At 49.3% G+C, this 23,248-nt stretch overlaps 4 protein-coding genes across 5 annotated transcripts; all 4 read left to right on the top strand.

Annotated features, from left to right (window-relative positions):
- Positions 1–391: 391 nt before the first annotated feature.
- Positions 392–4,392, top strand: LOC129713321 (phosphatidylinositide phosphatase SAC2-like). 2 transcript variants are annotated; one of them, XM_055662295.1, is made up of 4 exons: positions 392–509; positions 1,869–1,946; positions 2,312–2,448; positions 2,930–4,392. In XM_055662295.1, exons 1-4 carry the CDS (start codon positions 413–415, stop codon positions 3,053–3,055), a joined length of 438 nt encoding a protein of 145 aa, XP_055518270.1. In that variant the 5' UTR covers positions 392–412; the 3' UTR covers positions 3,056–4,392. The 2 variants fall into 2 exon arrangements, with proteins under 2 accessions (XP_055518270.1, XP_055518269.1); XM_055662294.1 differs by having other exon boundaries at positions 2,312–3,048.
- Positions 3,359–11,614, top strand: LOC129713284 (phosphatidylinositide phosphatase SAC2-like). The gene is made up of 6 exons (XM_055662234.1): positions 3,359–3,367; positions 4,359–4,613; positions 6,078–6,134; positions 6,905–7,097; positions 8,930–9,109; positions 11,126–11,614. Exons 1-6 carry the CDS (start codon positions 3,359–3,361, stop codon positions 11,230–11,232), a joined length of 801 nt encoding a protein of 266 aa, XP_055518209.1. The 3' UTR covers positions 11,233–11,614.
- LOC129713283 (phosphatidylinositide phosphatase SAC2-like) lies at positions 11,521–16,226 on the top strand. Its single transcript, XM_055662233.1, has 5 exons — positions 11,521–11,527; positions 11,976–12,195; positions 13,867–13,944; positions 15,499–15,621; positions 16,223–16,226. Exons 1-5 carry the CDS (start codon positions 11,521–11,523, stop codon positions 16,224–16,226), a joined length of 432 nt encoding a protein of 143 aa, XP_055518208.1.
- LOC129713322 (phosphatidylinositide phosphatase SAC2-like) lies at positions 16,225–21,848 on the top strand. The gene is made up of 3 exons (XM_055662296.1): positions 16,225–16,351; positions 18,765–18,882; positions 21,622–21,848. The coding sequence occupies exons 1-3, from the start codon at positions 16,292–16,294 to the stop codon at positions 21,846–21,848; spliced, it is 405 nt and encodes a 134-aa protein (XP_055518271.1). The 5' UTR covers positions 16,225–16,291.
- The last annotated feature ends 1,400 nt before the right edge of the window (positions 21,849–23,248 follow it).

Genomic DNA, 23,248 nt, shown 5'->3' with positions numbered 1-23,248 from the left:
CGAAGGGCCGAATGGCCTACTCCTGCACCTAATTTCTATGTTTCTATGACTTTATGGGCCGAATGGACACAATTTTGTATGATGCTTAACGTCTGGGAAGGGCGTGGTTTTGGCAGATGGAATTGCTTTTCTTTTTGCAATTGTAATTTACTTTGGAGGGGAGGGGAGGGGAGGGGAGGGGATGCAATGCATGTGGGTATTCGGGGTGGGAGCATTTTGTTATTCGGGGTGGGAGCATTTAGCAGCCGGTGCGGCCCCAGAACGCCTGGGCGCCGGGCACTGTTTGGAATGCGCCCGCTGTGACGGGCAGACCGTGGAACATGTTTTCATTGGAAACCTGGCCATTGCACAGACTCCAACGGTCGTGGGGACAGAGGGTGGCGAGGGAAGGGGGCAGCAAGCAAGGTCGCGGATGGAGCTGTTCCAGTCACCGGCTGAGTACACGGTGCGGGGCGCCCACAGCTGCCTGTCCTGCAGTCGCTCCAACGGCAGCATGGAGATCAAGGCAGGTGAGTGTGAGCGCAGCCCACACATTTACACACCATAACACACACACACACACACCACACACACACACCCCCACCACCCACCCCACACACACCACACACACACACCACACACACACACACACACACACCACCCCCCACCACACACCCCCACCCACACCCACACACACACACCAAAACCACCCCCACACACACACACACACACACACACCCCACCCCACACACACCACCCCACACACACCACACACACACCACACACACACCACCACACACACACACACACCACCCCACACACACACACACACACACCCACACACACACACCCCCACACACACACACACCACACACACACACACCACCCCCCACACACACACACACCACCCCACACACCCCACACCCACCAACACACCACACACACACACACCACCCCACACACACCCACACACACACACACACCCCCACACACACACACACACACACACACACACACCCCCACACACACACACACACACACACACACACACACACCACCACACACACACACACACCATAAGCACACACACACACACACCATAACACTCACATCATAACACTCACACAGACACACACACCAATACACATACCTACACACACTAACACAGACACACACACATCAACACTCACACACATACACAGCATAACATACACACACACACCATAACTCACACACGCCCAACTTGCCCACACCGGCCAACATGTCCCAGCTACACTAGTCCCACCTGCCCGTGTTTGGTCTATATTCCTCCTAAACCTGTCCTATCCATGTACCTGTCCATCTGTTTCTTAAACTTTGGGATAGTCTTGGTTTCTTGGTCCTCCAAAATATTCCAAATGGAATTTAAACTGGAGGTGGTGAAGGGAGGGCTTAAGCCAGAAAGGGTTATTGGGAAGAAAGAGCTACTTTAAATGTAGTTGCATCTGGTTGGGTAACTATAGTTGGGTGAAGATTATTCCATGCTTTAATTGTGCGGGGGAAGAACGAATTGCTGTACACATCTGTCTTTGTAGCTGGGATCACAAATTGGATCGAATGCCCTCGTCTGCTCCTAATTGGTTTGGGTTTGGTGTAGGTCTTGTAGTCTATGTCGAGCTGACCATTTAACATTTTGTAATATTTAGTCCCTGCCCCAACTACCTCCTCTGGCAGCTTGTTCATTGCACCCACTGTGAAAAAGTGAAAATATGAAGGATTAGGTGTAATAATTCCAAGCTGAGAATTTCAGAGAAGGATTCGAGCTTTCTAACTTCAACGGTTAAAGCAAAATGCACGGCAACATTGGTCAAATTCAGCAGATACTAACAACTCCTTTCTTGTGCGTTCAGCCTCCGACGTGGACTTGTCCAGAGCTGTCTGTCTCGGTCTGGTGGAAGGAGTTGTTGGGAAGTTTCAGTTTCACCCAGGTAAGGATGTATCTGTTGCAATCACAGGACCGGTTTGATCAACGTGCCCCCTCCCATGCAGTTGCTGTACAGACCTATGAAAAGACAGTTGTTTGGTATGGGCTAGTATAGATTAGATGGTTGTTGACGTCAACTCACCTGGGTTAACATATGATGGGCATTAGATGGCGCTGGGCCTGTACTCGCTGGAGTTTAGAAGGATGAGGGGGGACCTCATTGAAACAAAGTGAATGGTGAAAGGCCTGGATAACGTGGATATGGTGAGGATGGTTCCTCTAGTGGGAACTCGAGTCTAGGACCAGAGGCCATAACCTCAGCATAAAGGGACTTGCACCTGTGAGGTTTTTCATTGTTATTTTTTGTAGATTTAGAATGTTTCCTGGTCCTTATTCAAAGTAAAGACCTTGTGGGCACGGTTTTCGGGGACCATGAGATGTACAAGATCACCAAGGTGGCTGTGATACCGTTGACTAATGATGAACCTCAGGACCTGAAGCTGGAGGTAAAAGTCTTATTCACAAACAATCTCAATTTGGTCTGCGGAGACCTATACGAACTCCCGGTTGACAACCATATCAACTCCCCTTCCCATTCCCACACTGACCTTTCTGTCCTGGGCCTCCTCCATTGCCAGATAGAAACATAGAAACATTGAAAAATAGGTGCAGGAGTAAGCCATTCGGCCCTTCGAGCCAGCACCTCCATTCAATATGATCATGGCTGATCATCCAAAATCAGTTCCTGCTTTTTCCCCATATCCCTCGATTCCTTTAGCCCAAAGTGCTAAATCTTACTCTCTCTTGAAAACTGCCAATGAATTGGCCTCCGCTGCCTTCTGTGGCAGAGAATTATTTCTCTTTCTTCCAGGGAAACAAAAAATTATAGGCCTCGACTGTGACGAAAAATGCTCCGTGAAATGATCACATTGGTCCATCTGGGATGAACGTTTTGTGATGGATGCTTTTGTTTTTTTTTCAATTCAGTTTTGCCATATGCACATGCAGTTTGCAGGTGAAGCAACTGTCCCCGTCACCCAGAAAAGATCGCTGGCGGATGCAGGTGCTAAGCGGCAGGTGATGTGCATTACTCCTCTCTGTTTAATTAGTTGAATGAGTGGACGATACAGTCCCTTTGCTCACCACGTCCACCGTCGATCACTCGTTCACACTAGTTCTTTGGTTTAGTTTAGTGCAGAGCAAGGGTTCCCAACCTGGGGTGAATTTATCCCCAGGGGGGTAAATTTCGCCTACCCAGGGGGTACATTTGTTGATTCTGGGTTTGTTAAAAAATAATATTTTAAAATGTCCCCTTTGCTGGTTGCTTTATTGTGGTAGAAGTGTAAATCAAATTACTAAACAAAACAGGGTGGGGGTAAATTTACTGTCGAAAAGTTGCCAGGGGGGGTAAACGGGATGAAAAAGGTTGGGAACCCCTTGGTTTAGAGGTAGGGTGCGGGAAACAAGCCCTTCGGCCCCTGTAAGGAAGCAACTCTACCGCTGCGCCACCGTGCCACAAGTTCCGTCTCATCCAGATTTCGCACCCACTCCCTACACACCACGCTCAATTTCACAGAGGGCCATTTACTCCTGAAAACCCGCGTTTCTTTGGGATGTGGGAGGCCAAGCCCTCGTGGTCACAGGGAGAATGTCCAGACTCCACACACATGCAGTGCCCGAGGCAAAAAAAAAAGAAAAAGGATCTCGACACGAAAAAAAAAAAAAAGAACGGCCTCGACCCGAAACGTCGCCTATTCCTCCGCTCCATAGATGCTGCCTCACCCGCTGAGTTTCTCCAGCATTTATGTCCACCTTCGACTCAACTTCCCTGTGCCAAGCAAGGAGCCACACGAGCTAGTCCAGTCAGCCTACATTTGGCCCACATCCCTCCCACCATTTCCTAGCCCCGACCTGAAATCTAATTTGTCCATGTGCTCCAGAGAAGCTGAGTTACTCCAGCACTTTGTGTTTATATTTTTTATTCTTCTTCTGCGACCATCTTCCATGTTTCAAATGTTCGAGAAGGAACTGTGCAGATGCTGGAAAATCGAAGGTAGACAAAAGTGCTGGAGAAACTCAGCGGGTGCAGCAGCATCTATGGAGCGAAGGAAATAGGCAACGTTTCGGGACCTTCCATGTTTCAAATGTTGACCTCGCTGTTATCTACCGTCCTGAAAAGGACGCAAGCTTCCGGCGACAATCAGTGGGAGCCATCGCTTGCCGCAGTAGATGGTGGTAGCAGAATTAGCTTGGGATACTTCCAGTTTCCCAGCCCCTAAAGGTGGACCTTCTGCTATGGGGGCCTGTGTTTTTTTAAATTAAAAACCAGCATCTGCAGTCCCTTGCTTCTCCATCTAGTTTATTGTGGTTGATAGTTTCGTGTCGTTTCCTACGTATATTTTAAGCACTGCGCTAGTACACGGTGGCCCCCGCTATCCCCGTGGCGGCTCGTTCCGCGTGCAGTCGCTACCAGGTGACGCCCGCACTCTCTGCCCTGCAGATCAGCGACGAGGAGAAGCTGGAGAAGCGGCTGTTGGAGGAGCTGGTCAAACTGTTCACCGACTCTGACGCCTTCTACTTCAGCCAGACCTACGACATCACGAACAGCGCCCAGCGGCAGTGGCGTTGGCAGCGGCAAGGCATCAACTCCGAAGAAGGTTTGCTGGCAAAGGTGAAGGTCGGGGCGGTGGGTAGGGGGGGCTATGTGGTTTTCAATGTAGCATAGGAACAAAGGGCAGCACAGCACAAGGAACAGGACCTTTGGCCCACCATGTCAGCACCAAACACAATGGCCAACCCATCTCTTATCTACAATATACAATACAATACAATATTTATTCTTTGTCATTTAATCCTCAGTGAGGCTCAAACGAAACTCTGTTTCTATAGCAATACAAACAAAACAATTCCTACAAGACTCCTGCAAGACTCTTTAATAGAGGGAGTACAGAGAAGGTTTACCAGACTGATTCCTGGGATGGCAGGACTTCCATATGAAGAAAGACTGGATAGACTCGGCTTGTACTCGCTAGAATTTAGAAGATTGAGGGGGGATCTTATAGACACTTACAAAATTCTTAAGGGGTTGGACAGGCTAGATGCAGGAAGATTGTTCCTGATGTTGGGGAAGTCCAGAACTAGGGGTCACAGTTTAAGGATAAGGGGGAAATCTTTTAGGACCGAGATGAGAAAATCATTTTTCACACAGTGAGTGGTGAATCTGTGGAATTCTCTGCCACAGAAGGTAGTTGAGGCCACAGTTCATTGGCTATATTTAAGAGGGAGTTAGATGTGGCCCTTGTGGCTAAAGGGATCAGGGGGTATGGAGAGAAGGCAGGTACAGGATACTGAGTTGGATGATCAGCCATGATCATATCGAATGGCGGTGCAGGTTCGAAGGGCCGAATGGCCTACTCCTGCACCTAATTTCTATGTTTCTATGTCTCTATGTAAGACACTCAAACAATTCAATTCACACAAACATCCATCACAGTGAATCTCCTCCTCACTGTGATGGAAGGCAAAGTATTTTCTCTCCCCTGTTCTCCATTTTGCTCCCGTTGTTGACGCCCGATATCTACCAGCATATCCATACATCCCTGCCTGTCCATGTGCCTATCCAAAAGTCTCTTAAACATAACTATCATATCTGCCTCAACTACCATCCCTGGCAATGCATTCCAGGCATTCAATAGACAATAGGTGCAGGAGTCGGCCATTCGGCCCTTTGAGCCAGCACCGCCATTCAAGAAGATCATCCAAAATCAGTGCCCCGTTCCTGCTTTTTCCACACATCCCTTGATTCCATTAGCCCTAAGAGCTATATCTAATGCCCCTGTCCCACTAGGAAGATTGCAGGTGGTTGCCGGAGGTTGCAGGTAGTGGAAGCAGGTAGGGAGACTGACAAAAACCTCCGGGAACCACATGGAAACCTTGGGTGGGGCGCAAAGTCTCCGTTCAGGTTTCCTAAGTGGGACAGGGGCATTACTCTCTCTTGAAAACATCCAGTGAACTGGCCTCCACTGCCTTCTGTGGCAGAGAATTCCACTGAGGATCAAATCTCTGGGTGTGGAAGGATTTTTCTTGTCACAGTCCTAAAAGGCCTCCCCCTTATTCTTATTTCCTCTTTACTCAGGTCGATGACAGATTTTTCTGGAACAAGTACATGATTCGAGACTTGCTCAAAAAACAGGTAGGATTGGCATTTTTGTCTTCCAGCACGGTTTCTATCACTTCCTAGGTAGACAAAAATGCTGGAGAAACTCAGCGGGTGCGGCAGCATCTATGGAGTGAAAGAAATAGGCAACGTTTCGGGCCTGCCTGTTTTGCCTGAGGGCATAAGTCGTAAGAGCAGAGTTAGGCCATTCGTCCCATCAAGTCTACTCCACCATTCGTTCGTGGCCAATCCAATCTTTCCCAATCATTCTCCTGCCTTCTCCCCGTAACCTTGGACGCCCTTACCAATCAAGAACGTATCATAGAAACATAGAAATTAGGTGCAGGAGTAGGCCATTCGGCCCTTCGAGCCTGCACCGCCATTCAATATGATCATGGCTGATCATCCAACTCAGTATCCCGTACCTACCTTCTCTCCATACCCTCTGATCCCCTTAGCCACAAGGGCCACATCCAACTCCCTCTTAAATATAGCCAATGAACTGGCCTCGACTACCCTCTGCGGCAGAGAGTTTCAGAGGTATCGGCCTCCGCTTTAAAAAATATCCAATGGCGTGGCGATGAAAGGTGGTGCTACCAGACTTTACCTTGCACTAAATGTCAGTACGTGTTATTCCCTTTATCATGTATCTGCACGCTGTGGATGGCTCGGTTGTAATCGGGCATGGTCGTTCCGCTGGTTGGTTAGCACACGACACAAACGCTTTTCGCCACACCTCGCCCCGCACGGCGATAAACCAAACGCAAATGTCCCTGACACCTTTCTGTTTGGGACCTTCTCTCCAGAGCGCGATGTCGGATGCGTGGATCATCCCCATCATCCAAGGCTTTGTGCAGGTGACGGAGATCAACGTCAGCCACTCCAAGTACAAGGGCGGGAACTCCTGCGAAGAATGTGTGGTGAGCGAGGACATGCCAAAGGCGCCGGGGGGGAAGTTCCTGTTCGTCCTTATCTCCAGGAGAAGCAGGTACAGAGGAGGTGAGTGGGGAATCTACAAGAGGGCCGTCCAGCGGTAAATCATTGATGTTGTTGGTGCTGCCATCAGTGGACTTTATTCGTGGATAGAGTCACAGAAACGGATCCTTGGCACAAGATGTCCATGCCAACCTTCTTGTCCATCCACACTGACCCCATTTGCCCCTGTTGGACATATCCTTCCAATCCTTGTCTATTTAAGTGTCTGTCTCAATTGTCTCTTAAACCCCTGTCCCACTGTACGAGTTCATTCCAAGAGCTCTCCCCGAGTTTACCCTGATTCGAACTCGGAGATTTACGGTAATGGCCGCTCGTCAGTACTCGGGGCTCTCGTGGACATTTTTCAACATGCTGAAAAATCTTCACCAGTCTTCCCGAGCTTACCTGCCGTTAGCGAGTCTTCCCGAGTACCTGCCGTAAGCGTTACGAACCACTAAGAGACGTCCCCGAGCTCCGACGTACCCGCTACGTTCATTCTACGTACTACCACGAGTTTGATTTTTTTTTTAAAACTTAGGAGAGCTCTTGGAATGAACTCGTACAGTGGGACAGGGCCATTGTGCCTGATTCCAGCGCTTCCAACACAATGCTATATTAACCACCCATTCCTTCTCTTCAGAGATGCTGCCTGTCCCGCTGAGTTACTCCAGCATTGTGTGCTGATTCCCAATACTCGAAATGTGGCCTAACCAAAGTTTTATACAGTTACAACATGACAATAAAACTCTTGACTCTCACTCTTGACTTTCTTGACCACTTGAGTTTGGTTCTGCACTAATATCGTTTTTATTCATTCTTTATTGAACTTTTTTACTGTTTATTTTACTCTTATGTTATCTATTGGGCACTGTGTTCACAGACCTGTTCTCCTGCCGCAAGATGGGAATCTCATTGTTCCGTTTCAGTTTATATACGACAATTAAACACTCGTGACTGTGTAGGCAGGAACTTCTTCTTTCGTGCCCATGTTCCATGTTCCAAATGTTGACCTCGCTGTCATCGTCCATCCTGAAATGGACGCAATCCTTCCGTCGACAATCAGTAGGAGCCATCACTTGTTGCAATAGATGATGGTGGTGGCAGAATTAGCTCGGGATACTTCCAGTTTCCAGCCCCGCGATGTGGACACTTCTGCTATGGGGCCAGGAAGGAACTGCAGATGCAGGTTTAAACAAAAGAGAGACACAAAAAGTTGGCGTAACTGAATGAGTCAGACAGCATCTCTGGAGGACAGGAATGGTTCGGGATTCTTCTTCAAACATCATGACCCTTGGTCTTCACTTGAATCCTGCAGGATACAAGCACGAGCTGACATTGAAGGGCCGAATGGCCTACTCCTGCACCTATTTTCTATTCCACTTGACAACCATGGGTTTAGGTTCACTGTGCATTGCCTTCTCTGTGTCTCTGGATTCATGTGGCCGGGCCGACCCCTCCAGCAAGGCATCCAGTGTTGGGGGGTGGGGAGTCTCGGAGAGGCTTCACAGCAGTGGCGCAGCGGTAGAGTTGCTGTCTTACAGCGCCAGAGACCCGGGTTCGATCCTGTCTAGGGCGATGCTTGCCTTCACGGAGTTTGTACGTTCTCCCCGTGACCCGCGAGATCTTCGGTTTCCTCCCACGCTCCAGGTTAATTGGCTTCGTGTAGGTGTAAAATTGTCCCTAGTATGTGCGTGTGTGTAGGGCAATGTTAATGTGCGGGGATCGCTGGTCGGCGCGGACTCGGTGCGGCCCCGATAGGCCCGTTTCCACGCTGCGTCTCTAAACTAAACGGAAACCAATAGCCTGAGATACCATGTTCGCCGGGCGTGAGTGTCTTCCTTCTCCTTGGTCCACAGGGATGCGATACAAACGCAGAGGCATCGACAGCGGCGGGAACGTGGCCAATTACGTGGAGACCGAGCAGCTGATCTTCAGGGGGAGCGATGTCTTATCGTTCGTCCAGATTCGAGGGTCTATCCCCGTGTTCTGGAGCCAGGAGGGCTATCGGTATAAACCCCTTCCCCAGCTCCACAAGAGTAAGTGTGCGGGAAGGAACTGCTGATGCTGGTTTAAACCCAAGACAGACACAAAATGCTGGAGTAACTCAGCGGGACAGGCAGCGTCTCTGGAGCGAAGGAATGGGCGACGTTTCGGGTCAAGACCCTTCAATAGACAACAGGTGCAGGAGTAGGCCATTCGGCCCTTCGAGACAGCACCGCCATTCAATGTGATCATGGCTGATCATCCCCAATCAGTACCCCGTTCCTGCCTTCTCCCCATATCCCCTGACTCCGCTATTTTTAAGACCCGTCTCTAGCTCACTCCAGTGAACCTGCCTCCACTGCCCTTTGAGGCAGCCAATTCCACAGACTCACAACTCTCTGTTCAGACTGAATCAGGGGAGAAGGAGATACAGAGACAAGGACGTGTAAGGTGTGATGGAGATTTCATCTCTGTTTGCTTTGTACTTTACCTTCTCCTAGCCAACAATGTTCAGTGCCTGCTAAGCAACGTACAACCGAACTGGTCCTGTTTGCCTGAAGTATGCCTGCAGCCTGAAGAAGTGGTCTCGACCCAAAGCGTCACCTATTCCTTCTCTCCAGAGACGCTGCCTGTCCCGCTGAGTTACTCCAGCATTTTGTGTCTGTCCACAAGAGTAAAGGGCCTGTCCCACATAGGCGATTTTTTTTAGTTGACAAAATGTGACTGCCGAAAATATTTCAACATGTTGAACCATTGTCGGCAACAGTGGCGTCAATTTGGGTTGTCGCAGGTTGTCGCCAGGTGAGGTAGGTTGTCGCTGGTGCTGACTTCGGTGAATTCCATTGGCCTAGTCGCTGGCAGTCGCCTAAAAAATCGCCAAAGATGGATCATAAAGGGTCGACCAGGTTGACTTTTCATTCTGGGCCACAGCAAGGGTGTCGTTTAGGAGCTTCCAATCCCAATCCCAGGCCAGTCTCCGTTGACATTCCTGGCAGGAGGTCCCAGAAGGAGCTCGGCCAAGTACACAAAGCAGAAGCAGTGTTACAGCAGGTAGAGCTGCTGCCTCTCAGCTCCAGTGATCCAGGTTCAATCCTGACCCACCGTGCTGAAGACTTTGGAGATACAGCGCGGAGAAAGACCCTTGGGCCCAGCTGGGTCCGCGCCGACCTGTGATCACCCGTACATTAGTTTAATCCCAAGCATTAGGGACAATTTACACTCTTTACCGAAGCCAATTAACCTACACGCCCGTACGACTTTGGAGTGTGGGAGGAAGCCAGAGCACCCAGGGAATACCCATGGGGAGAATGTGCAAACTCCGTGCAGACATCATCCAAAGTCAGGAGCCAACCAGGGTCTCTGGCGCTGTAAGGCGACATCTCGATGGGCCGAAGGGCCTGTTTTTGCACCGCCCCACCGCTACCTGCACATTTTCTTCCTGATCACATTGAGTTTGCTCCCATATCCCAAAGTTCTGCAGGCTGAGGGGACAACTGTGGCTGCAGTAAATGGTCCCTAACGTGGCAGCGAGAGGTGGTCTATGGGGGATGGTTGACATGAATGTAGAGTCTCTGTCGTCTCCAGCATAGATCCTATAGCGAGCAAGTTTGATCACTCGACGAAAAAGACCCAGTACGGTCATGGGCAGATCCATGGGTCATTTTCGGCCCCATGTCCGTCTCCGCACCAAAGATCCCGTAGCGGAGCAAAGATACTAGTGCGGAGACGGAAGCCGGTTACGGAAACATCCTCGTAAAAATAAAAGTCCTTTGGTAAAAATCTTCTCCTCGTTTTCAGAATTATAATTTATTAACACAAACTGTTTCCCCGCAACGTTGATTACACTGCGAGTCCGGTCGGGTCGGGTTACTGAAATGGATGAAAAAAAGGCCCACGTTCCGCTCCGTTGCGTACTACACGTCAGCCCATTGCATTTAGCAGGAGTGGTCTATCTTGCTCTGCTATAGGTTCTTTGATCTCCAGCACTTTCTGATTTTATTTCAGGTTTCCAGCAGCTGCAGTTATATTTATTCCTTTCTAATGGAAATATTTCCCCTCTTTTCACACAGCCGATGCAGAGAACACACAAGCTTTTCAGAGCCACTTCATGGAACAGTTCAAGATTTACAATAAAGGGGTTAGTTTGTTCCAATTTATAGAATCGTACGGTGTTTAAATAGCCTCCCTGGCCCAACTTGCCCCAGACAACCATGCCCCATCTACACTAGTCCCACCAATCTCCACTTGGCCCATATCCCCCAAAACCTTCCCCAGTTTAAGAATAAGGGGGGCATTTAGGACTGAGATGAGGAAAAGCTTTTTCACCTAGAGAGTTGTGAATCTGTGGAATTCTCTGGAGGCCGTACAGACACCGGGCAAATTCCGTACAGACAACACCCATAGTCAGGATCGAACCCAGGTGTAAGCCGGCAAATCTACCGCAGAGCAGTGTTGTCTTGGCATCATGTTCGGCACGGACATTGTGAGCCGAAGGGCCTGTTCTTGTGCTGTACTGTTCTACGGTCTATGTTAAAAATACCCGAGTACAGAGTATAGTGTTATGGCATAAGTGTGTTACAGTAATAGAGAAAGTATAGATATAAAACACTGGATGTTTTCAAGAGAGAGTTAGATTTAGATCTAAAGGAATCAAGGGATATGGGGAGAAAAAAACAGAAAAGAAAATGGAGAATTCAGTTTAGATGTTTAAGAAAGAACTGCAGATGCTGGTAAATCGAAGGCAGACACGAAATGCTGGAGTAACTCAGCGGCTGAGGCAGCATCTATGGAGAGAAGGAATGGGCGATGTTTCAGGTCAAGGCTCATCTTCAGATTGATGTCAGGGGAGGGGGCGGGACAAGGAAAGAACTATGAGCGAAATATGAAGTGCGGTTCCTCCGATTGGCGCTGGATGATCAGCCTCTGATCACATTGAATGGCGGTGCTGGCTCGAAGGGCCGAATGGCCTACTCCTCCTGCACCTTTATTTCCATGTTTCTGTGTTCCTCCTGCAGGTTATCATCAATCTTGTGAAACAGACGGGGCCAGAGAAGGTGATTAGCGACGCCTACCGGAGGCAGGTTGAGATTTTCAATGACCCGCGTCTCATCTATGTGGCCTTTGATTTCCACCATCAATGGTAAGAGCGCTGAAGCACATGGTCAAAGGTTCAAGTTCATGTCCATAAGTGATAGGAGCAGAATTAGGCCATTTGGCCCATCGAGTCTACTCCGCCATTCAATCATGCCTGATCGAGCTTTCCCTCCAAACCCCATTCTCCTGCCTTCTCCCCATAACCCCTGACACCCCCCCCGATACTAATCAAGTATCCATCCATCCACCCATCCATCCATCCAACCATCCATCCATCCATCCGTCCATCCATCCATCCATCCATCCATCCATCCATCCATCCATCCATCCATCCATCCATCCATCCATCCATCCATCCATCCATCCATCCACCCATCCATCCATCCATCCATCCATCCATCCATCCATCCATCCATCCATCCAACCATCCATCCATCCATCCATCCATCCATCCATCCATCCATCCATCCATCCATCCATCCATCCATCCACCCATCCATCCATCCATCCATCCATCCACCCATCCATCCATCCATCCATCCATCCATCCATCCATCCATCCATCCATCCAACCTATCCACCCATCCATCCACCCATCCATCCATCCATCCATCCATCCATCCATCCATCCATCCATCCATCTATCTATCTATCTCTGACATAAAAATCTCCATGGACTTGGCCTCCACAACCTTTCGTGGCAATGAATTCCACAGATTCACCACCCTCTGATTAAATAAATTCCTCCTCATCTCCTTTCTAAAGGAACATCCTTTAATTCTGAAGCTATGACTTGTCCTAGACTCTCCCACTAGTGGAAACATCCTCTCCACATTCACTATCCAGGACTCTCATTATACAGTGGGTTTCAATGAGGTCCCCCCCCCTCCTCTTCACGCCACAAGGTATTTTTCTCCACTCCCTACTCCACGTCATTCCACCAATTCCCTTTTGGGTTTAGGTGACGGGTGCCCGGGGAACGCAGTGAAGGGCTGGCTAGGGCTGGGATTAGGCAACACTCTTGCCCCCACTAGACTCCTCGCCCTTTGGTCCTGGGGTGTTGTAGTATAGTTCATTTAGAGATACAGGTGTGGAAACAGGCCCTTCGGCCCATCGAGTCCACGCCGACCATCGATCACTTGTCCGCTAGTCCTGTCCTACACATTTACAGAGGCCAATTAACCAGGAGGAAACGAAATCCAAGTCTTTGGGATGTGGGAGGAAACCGGAGCACCCAGAGGAAACCCACATGGTCACAGGGAGAAGGTGCAAATTCCGTACAGACAACACCCCTAGTCAGGATCGAACCTGGGTGTATGGTGCTGTAAGTCAGCAAATCTACCGCAGAGCAGTGCTGTCTTGGCATCATGTTCGGCACAGACATTGTGGGCCGAAGGGCCTGTTCTTGTGCTGTACTCTATGTTAAAAATACCCGAGTACAGAGTATAGTGTTGCGGCATAAGTGCGTTACAATTAAAGAGAAAGCGCCGATATTAAAAAAGCGCCAGGTGTGCAACGAGGTAGGTTGGAAGATTGGGATTACACCCAAGTTTATGGGAGGAGGGTGTAGTGGTCTGATAACAGTGGGGAAGAAGCAGTTCCCGAATCTGGTGGTGCATGCTTTCAAGCTTCGGTATCTTCTGCCTGACGGGAGTGGGGGGGAAATATATAACGCAGCTGTCTCTATCCTGCAACATCAACTCTTCTCTCTGTGCAGCCAGGGCCGGCGGTTTGAAAACGTGGAGCTCCTGACTGAAGGAATTAGCAACATCATCAGCGATCAGCGATGGTTCAGGTGAGCATTACATGTAGGCGTACAGCCACATAGCATCGAAACAGGCCCAACTTGCCCACACTGGCCAACATGTCCCATCTACACTCGAACAGCACCTCATCATAGAAACATAGAAAATAGGTGCAGGAGTAGGCCATTCGGCCCTTCGAGCCTGCACCGCCATTCAATATGATCATGGCTGATCATCCAACTCAGTATCCCATACCTGCCTTCTCTCCATACCCTCTGATCCCCTTGGCCACAAGGGCCACATCTAACTCCCTCTTAAATATAGCCAATGAACTGTGGCCTCAACTACCCTCTGTGGCAGAGAGTTCCAGAGATTCACCACTCACTGTGTGAAAAAAGTTCTCCTCATCTCGGTTTTAAAGGATTTCCCCCTTATCCTTAAGCTGTGACCCCTTGTCCTGGACTTCCCCAACATCGGGAACAATCTTCCTACATCTAGCCTGTCCAACCCCTTAAGAATTTTGTAAGTTTCTATAAGATCCCCTCTCAATCTCCTAAATTCCAGAGAGTATAAACCAAGTCTATCCAGTCTTTCTTCATAAGACAGTCCTGAAATCCCAGGAATCAGTCTGGTGAACCTTCTCTGCACTCCCTCTATGGCAATATTTTGCTTAAGCAGCTTACAACCGAGTGGTGTGAATATTGACTTCTCTAACTTCAAGTGACCCTTGCATCCCCTCTCTCTCCATCCCTCCCTCACCCTAGTTGTTTTACCCTAGTTGTACAGGGTCTTGGTGAGACCACACCTGGAGTACAGGTATTGCGTACAGTTTTGGTCTCCTAATCTGAGGAAAGACATTCTTGCCATAGAGGGAGTACAGAGAAGGTTCACCAGACTGATTCGTGGGATGGCAGGACTTCCATATGAAGAAAGACTGGATAGACTCGGTTTGTACTCGCTAGAATTTAGAAGATTGAGGGGGGACCTTATAGAAACTTACAAAATTCTTAAGGGGTTGGACAGGCTAGATGCAGGAAGATTATTCCCGATGTTGGGGAAGTCCAGAACTAGGGGTCACAGTTGAAGGATAAGGGGGAAATCCTTTAGGACCGAGATGAGAAAAACATTTTTTACACAGAGAGTGGTGAATCTGTTGAATTCTCTGCCACAGAAGGTAGTTGAGGCCACACAGTTCATTGGCTATATTTAAGAGGGAGTTAGATGTGGCCCTTGTGGCTAAAGTGATCAGGGGGTATGGAGAGAAGGCAGGGATGGGATACTGAGTTGGATGATCAGCCATGATCATATTGAATGGCGGTGCAGGCTCGAAGGGCCGAATGACCTACTCCTGCACCTATTGTCTATGTTTACTAGCTTCAAAGTCATCTGGTTGAGTCTCGTTGTCTGTAACTCGTTTTGACCTAGACCACAGTTAACAATGGCCTGTCTCTGTTATCATCGTGTACTTTTTTGTGTATTTTTCATTCACTTGTTCCATATCTCGTTACATCACCGTCTCCCCTTTCTCTTTCCCCGTCCCCCCCCCCGTACTAATCCGCCACTCTTCGCTGCCGTTACGCCGTCTCCACCATTTTGTTTTGCAGCGCCCACAACGGCGTGGTGATGATGGAGCAGGAGGGAGTGTTTCGTACCAACTGCATGGACAGCCTGGATCGCACCAACATCGTGCAGGCCGCCATTTCCCGCCACATCCTGGGCAGCAGCAGGTAAAGCCGCCTCTGCTCCCCCCCCCCCCCCCCCTCCCAAACCCCATCTTGATCCTGTTCTCCTCCTCTCCCCCACCCCTCCCCAAACCCTCTCCCTCCTCCATCTCTCCACTCTTGTCCTTCTCACTCTCACTCGCTCCTCCTCCTTTTTGCCCCACGTCCTCCCTTCCCTTCCTCCCCTCTCCATCCAAACCTCTTTATTCCCCCCCCCCTCCCCTCCCAAACTAAACCTTTAACCCATGCTCACCTCCCCCCCCCCCATCATTGTGACCAGCTGCATGGTTATTTGGCCCATCATGCTCCTAGAACCAGTGGAGGACTGGCCAGGGTGTCAGCTTGCCCGATGGCAAGTGGGCCCCTGAGTGAAGTGATAACAAGTGATGGCAAGTGGGCCCCTGTTGAATGATAGCATTGTAGTTGTGGGTGGAAGTCCTCCGGGTTTGTCCTTGGTGCTTGTTCCAGTGTTGGTGCGCGGAGGGGAGCATGCATCTGGATTATTCACCCCTCAGTTTCGCGTCCTCCGGCTCAGCGGTGTCGAGCTACACACGGCTTTTTGCCGCAACCCAACTCCATTTTTTTCCCCTCCGCTCCTCTCTTGCAGCTGAAGGTGCTCAGCCTCCTCCCCGCACACTGCCGCCTCTCCCACAAGAGTCTGAAAACGTTCCAGAACATGTGGGCGAATAACGGAGATGCCATCAGCAGGCAGTACGCGGGCACAGCTGCCATGAAGGTAGGACCTCCTCTCCTCGAACTGTCCTCACCTCACCAACCATCTCACACTGATCAACTCTTCACCACTCATCCATGCACTAGGGAAAGGTACAATGGAGGAACTGCATGGGGGACCTCCCTGGGTGGGGGGGGGGGGGGGGGGGGAGGAGGAGGGGAGGAGAACAAAGGGGGACCTGGCCAGGGGTACTTTGTAACAGTAAGCGCCCTCTATGTGGTGACTATTTGGATACATTAGCTACGCAAGCAAAGAATCTCACTGTGACTTGTCACATGAGGCAACAAAATATTCATTCATCCATTAGCAGAGGCTAATTAATCCATCAACCTGCGCTTAGTTTAGTTTGGTTTAGGGATGCAGTGCGGAAACAGGCCCTTCGGCCCACCGAGTCCGTGTATACCAGCAGTATCCTTCACTCTAGGAACAATTTGCAATTTTTACCAAAGCCAATTAACCTACAAACCTGCACGTCCCTGGTGTGTGGGAGAATACCGGAGCACCCGGAGAAAACCCACACAGTTCACGGGGAGAATGTACACGCTCCGTACAGACAGCGCCCGTAGTCAGGATCGAACCCGGGTCTCTGGCGCTGAAAGGCAGCGACTCTACCACTGCTCCACCTTCTGCCCTGCAATATTTCTTAGAGTGATCCAGCATGGAAATGGTGTTTACACTGACTATCATCAGAGGCCGGCACAGTGGCGCAGTGGTAGAGTTGCTGCCTTACTACGCCAGAGACCCGGGTTCGATCCTGACTACGGGTGCCATGAGCTGCGTGCGTTTTTTCCAGGATGCCCAGTTTCCTCCCACACTCCAAAGACGTACAGATTTATAGGCTAAGTTTAGTTTATTATCACGTGTGCCGAGGTACAGTGAAAAGCTTTTTTGCTGCTGCTATCTAGTCAGCGGAGTTTAGAGATACAGCATGGAAACAGGCCCTTCAGCCCATCGAGTCCATGCCAACCAGCAATAACCCATATACAAGTTCTATTCTACATGCCTGCGCGAATTCTCAAGGAAACCAATTAACCTACAAACCCGCACATCTTTGGAATGTGGGAGGAAACCGGAGCAAGCCCACGCGGTCACAGGGAGAACATACAAATTACACATAGAAGGAACCAAAGATGAATGTGTGTAGGAAGGAACTGCAGATGCTGGTTAAATCGAAGAGAGATACAAAATGCTGGAGTAACTCAGCAGGACAGGCAGCATCTCGAGAGAAGGAATGGGTGACGTTTCGGGTCGAGACCCTTCTTCAGATCGCCAGGATCGAAACCGGGTCTCGGGCGCTGTGAGGCAGCAGCTCTACCCGCTGTATCACTGTGCCCCCCAAAGAATAGCCTCTTGGCTCAGTTTCAAAGAACGTGATGGAAGTTCATCCCAACCCTTAGCGTTTCAGGTACTACAGGATTAAGGGGCCAGAGGGTTAGTGCAGGGCTGTGGGACTGAGCTAAAAGATCAGCTGTTGTCTTAGCGGAGTGTCAAGTCAAGTCAAGTCACTTTTATTTCTATAGCACATTTAAAAAACAACTCTCGTTGACCAAAATGCTTTACATTGGTGGAGGTACTAACGTTATACAACATTAGTTCATAGATTAAGTACATACATAAATACATACATATAGCCTCCCTCAGAGGACGTCAAGAAAGGCTTGAAAGTAAAGATGAGTTTTAAGTCTCGACTTTAAGGAGTCGATGGAGGGGGCAGTTCTGATGGGAAGAGGGATGCTGGTCCACAGTCTAGGGGCTAGATATGGGAGAGCAAGGGACACGTTGACTCCGTGTTCTTGTTATGTTTAATATCAGAAGACATCAGTGTACTAAGACAAAATCTGTGGCCATTTGGGACTGAGATGAGGAGAAACTTTTCCACCCAGAGAGTTGTGAGAATCTGTGGCCATTTGGGACTGAGATGAGGAGAAACTTTTCCACCCAGAGAGTTGTGTGAATCTGTGGCCATTTGGGACTGAGATGAGGAGAAACTTTTCCACCCAGAGAGTTGTGAGAATCTGTGGCCATTTGGGACTGAGATGAGGAGAAACTTTTCCACCCAGAGAGTTGTGTGAATCTGTGGCCATTTGGGAGATGAGAAGAAACTTTTCCAGACAGAGAGTTGTGAATCTGTGGCCATTTGGACTGAGATGAGGAGAAACTTTTCCACGCAGAGAGTTGTGTGAATCTGTGGAATTCCCTGCCACAGAGGGCGGTGGAGGCCAAGTCACTGGATGGATTTAGGAGAGAGTTAGATAGAGCTCTAGGGGCTAGTGGAGTCAAGGGATATGGGGAGAAGGGTTATTGATTGGGGATGATCACAATGAATGGCGGTGCTGGCTCAAAGGGCTGAATGGCCTCCTCCTGCACCTATTGTCTATGTTTCCATGTTTCTAAAATGTGTTGCTTGTTTTGTTAGAGTGACTTCACTCGAACCGGAGAGAGTAAATTTTCGGGGGCAATGAAGGATGGTTGTCGATCGGCCAACAGATATTACCTCCACCACTTCAGACACGCGTACAGGCAGACTGTGATCGGTGAGTACGCAGCTGAGGCCAACGCTTCCTACCTCCAGGGTTCCCTATCAATAGTAGACATTGGTGTGAGGGGACCTGCTGACCCATCTCACTGGGCACTCTGTACAGCATTGCCCTTGATGTACTCAAGAGAGACTTGGATAGAGCTCTCGGGGCTAACGGAATCAAGGGATATGGGGAGAAGGCAGCCACGGGGCACTGATTCTGGATGATCTGCCATGAGTCTGTCCAAAGCAAGCGCTGTCTGCGGAGGGCGCTCAGCATTGCCAAGGACTGCTCTCACCCCAACCATGGACTGTTTACCCTCCTACCATCCGGGAGGCGCTACAGGTCTCTCTGTTGCCGAACCAGCAGGTCGAGGAACAGCTTCTTTCCGGCGGCTGTCACTCTACTAAACAACGTACCTCGGTGACTGCCAATCACCACATCCCCCCCGGACACTTATTATTTTTTTTATTCAAATCGTTTGCTATGTCGCTCTTCAAGGGAGATGCTAAATGCATTTCGTTGTCTCTGTACTGTACACTGACAATGACAATTAAAATTGAATCTGAATCTGAATCTGATCATATTGAATGGCGGTGCTGGCTCGATGAAAGGAGGCCTTTGGAAAGGAGATGAGGAGGAATATCTTTAGCCAGAGGGTGGTGAATCTGTAGAATGCATCTCCACAGACGGCTGTGGAGGCAAAGTCAATGGAAATTGTCAAGGCAGAAATGGACAAGTTCTTGAATCGTATCTGTGTCAGGGGTTACGGGGAGAAGGCGGGTGAATGGGATTGAGAGGGAGAGATGGATCAGCCATGATTGAAAGGCGGAATAGACTTGATGGGCTGAATGGACCTAATTCTGCTCCTATAACTTAAGGACCTGGGCACCTTTCTACCCCCCCCCCCTTCCACCACATCCTATTTCAACGCCTGTACACCTGGTGTTGGCAGCCTAGTTCTGCACAGGGGCCAGGACCCTTGTCTGTGAGCTTGGAGTTTGGAACAATAAGGATGTCCTTATTCAAACATGTAAGAACCTGGGGGAGTGGGGGTGGGGGTGGGGGGGTGACAGGGTGGCTGCTGAGATGGCTTTTCACGGAAAGACTCGTGTTCATGTGATAGGAGCAAAATTAGGCTAATCAGCCCATCGTGTCTACACCGCCATTCAGTCATGGCTGATCTATCTTTCCCTCTCAACCCCATTCTCCTGCCTTCTCCCCCCCTAACCATTGCCAATTTGCCACCCTTACTAATCAAGAACCTACCAATCTTTGCGTTAATGACTTGCCCTGCACAGCCGTCTGTGGCAATGAATTCCACCGATTCACCATCCTCTGGTTCAAAGAAATACCCCCTCATCTCTATTCTGATGGCTGCGCCCTTTGGTACTAGACTCTCCCATGACTGGAAACATCCATTCCATGTCCTCCCTATCGAAGCCTTTCACCATTTGGTATGTTTCAATGAGATCCCCCCCCACCCCCCTTCCCCTCATCCTTCTATCTCCAGGGAGTACGGGCCCAGTGCCGTTAAACCCTCCTCGTACATTAACTCAATCATCCCCCGATCATTCTCGTAAACCTCCTCTGGACCCTCTCCATAGCCAACACATCCTTCCTCAGTTACGTGGCCCAAAACTGCTCACAATACTCCAAATGTGGCCACACCCGCGCCCGATATAGCTTCAGCTGGGTTTTATATTCAAGTCCCCTTGAAATGAATGCTTGAAATAATTGCAATTGCTGTCATTGCCACCGACTCAAACTGCAAATGAACCCATTTGGAATCTTACACCACTCCCTTTGCACCTCTGATTTCCGAATGCTCTCCACATTTAGACAGTAGTCCACCCTTCCATTCCTTCTACTGTGCAGAAGGTTCAGAGCTGCCTTCATAGAGGGAACCAAGGATGGACTACAGCCACATGGGAATGGCTTTGATTTCTTAACATTAACAGTGGCGCCAGTACGTAACACGAACACAACAGGGTCCCAGACCAATGATAGACACAAAGTGCTGGAATAACTCAGTTGGTCAGGCAGCATCGCTGGAGAATATAGATATGGAATATCGATCCGCCTGATTTCAGACTTTCAGCTTGAGGAAAGGTCCCGACCTGTTCTCTCTTCTCCAGAGATGCTGCCTGCCCAGCTGAGTTACTCCAGCACCAGCAAGGACTAACAAAATTGGGAGAATTCGATGTTCATGCCCCCGGGATGCAGACTCCCCAAACGGAATATGAGGTGCTGTTCCTCCAATTTCCGGTGCTGCTCGCTGTGGCCATGGAGGAGACCCAGGATAGAGAGGTCGGAGACGGAGTGGGAGGGGGAGTTGAAGTGCTGAGCCACCGGGAGGTCAGCTTGGTTATTGCGGACCGAGCGGAGGTGTTCGGCGAAACGATCACCCAACCTACGCTTGGTCTCACCGATATAGATCTGCTGACATCCTTGCTGTCTCCTCCCCTTCCTCAGCCCCCCTGCTGTCTCCTCCCATCCCCCAGCCTTCGGGCTCCTCCTCCTTTTCCCTTTCTTGTCCCCGCCCCCGATCAGTCTGAAGAAGGGTTTCGGCCCGAAACGTTGCCTATTTCCTTCGCTCCATAGATGCTGCTGCACCCGCTGAGTTTCTCCAGCTTTTTTGTGTAACCTTCGATTCTCCAGCATCTGCAGTTCCTTCTTAAACTCTGCAGTTCTTTTGTTGTCTTTGTCCCAGGCACGATGATAGTAATCGAGTAGTCTTCCATTTGCTCACAGATCTGATGCACGGGGCTCAATTGAGCATAAACATCCAGGCGCTGATCGGAAAGCAGAAGCCCGCAAGAGCTTTGCTCGTTAAGGAACAGCAGAAACTAAAGAAGCAGGAGATCGAAGTTTTAATCAGCAGCTTTAGTGCACTCCTGATACCACTGACCGAGGCGTTCTTGGGAGGCTGGCTGTTTGTTAGCTGTAATCCAAGGTCTATCAGACGCTCATTGTTTTGAAGCAATTAGTATTCAGTAAGAGTCTGTGTTTTAATACTTCGTTGAGAATTAGACTTAAGTTTAATATTGTCATGTATACCGAGGTGCAGTGCGGAGCGAGGGAAGGAACTGCAGATGCTGGTTTAAACCAAAGAAAGACACAAAATGCTGGATTAACTCAGCGGGAGAGGCAGCAAACCTGGAGAGAAGGAATGGGTGACGTTTCGTGTCGAGATCCTGCTTCGGTTCTGCGGACAGAAGATGGGGGTCTTGACTCGAAACGTCACACATTCCTTCTCTCCAGGTTTGCTGCCTGTCCCGCTGAGTTACTCCAGCTTTTTGTGTCTCGATCAGATAACATTATACACAAATACAATCAAGTCTACCTCCAGTACAATAGGTAAAGCAAAGGGGAAGATACAGAGTGCAAGATGTAGGATACATTTCTCAACATAGTAGCTCATCGGTGCACAGCTTTCTATGTAATTAGGAATGCCTTGCATGGCAATGCTACTTTATATCAGTGATTGGGGAATATGCTCTTTCAATATGATTTGGATTTCAATCTGGAACTCTCTGCCACAGAGGGTAGTTGAGGCCAGTTCATTGGCTATATTTAAGAGGGAGTTAGATGTGGCCCTTGTGGCTAAGGGGATCAGGGGGAATAGAGAGAAGGCAGGTACGGGATACTGAGTTGGATGATCAGCCATGATCATATTGAATGGCGGTGCAGGCTCGAAGGGTCGAATGGCCTACTCCTGCACCTAATTTCTATGTTTCTATGTTTCTATGATATTAACGGGACCTATCGCAACATTGTTAGAAACATGTAGACAAGTACATTGGTAGGTACACAAAAATGCTGGAGAAACTCAGCGGGTGCAGCAGCATCTATGGAGTGAAGGAAATAGGTGACGTTTCGGGCCGAAACCCTCCTTCAGACTGATTGGATGACCAAGTACATTGGTAGGGCAGGTTTAGATGGATATGGGCCAAACGCAGGCAGGTGGGTCTAGTGTAGATGGGACATGTTGGTCAGCATGGGCAAGTTGGGACGAAGGGCCTGTTTCCGCACTGTATGACTCTATAACACTCTGTGATATTCTGCGCCTCATTAATGAACAAAAATGCTGCCTGAAAATATCAGCAGATTAGGTTCAGGGTGTTACAGAGAATGTGTTAAGTTAAGACTGTCATATTCGCGGCAAGATAAACTGTTTATGATGTGATACTGAGAGTTGGGAGGGGCGACAAAAGCCTCAAATGAACCAAAACTAATATTTTTTAACAGAGTTACTTTAGAATATGAGTCTCCTGATGAAAACGTGAGGTTGGTTTTGCAATTGTAACTGTGAACATGAGGCACAATGGCATGGCTGCCTCCCTGACCTCAATCCTGACCTCGGGTGCTGTCTTCGTGG

The sequence above is a fragment of the Leucoraja erinacea genome, chromosome 35, assembly GCF_028641065.1.
Source record: "Leucoraja erinacea ecotype New England chromosome 35, Leri_hhj_1, whole genome shotgun sequence".
Lineage (NCBI taxonomy): Eukaryota > Metazoa > Chordata > Chondrichthyes > Rajiformes > Rajidae > Leucoraja > Leucoraja erinaceus.
Note: the sequence above shows the minus strand (reverse complement) of the source record. Positions and strands in the feature narration are given on the sequence as shown.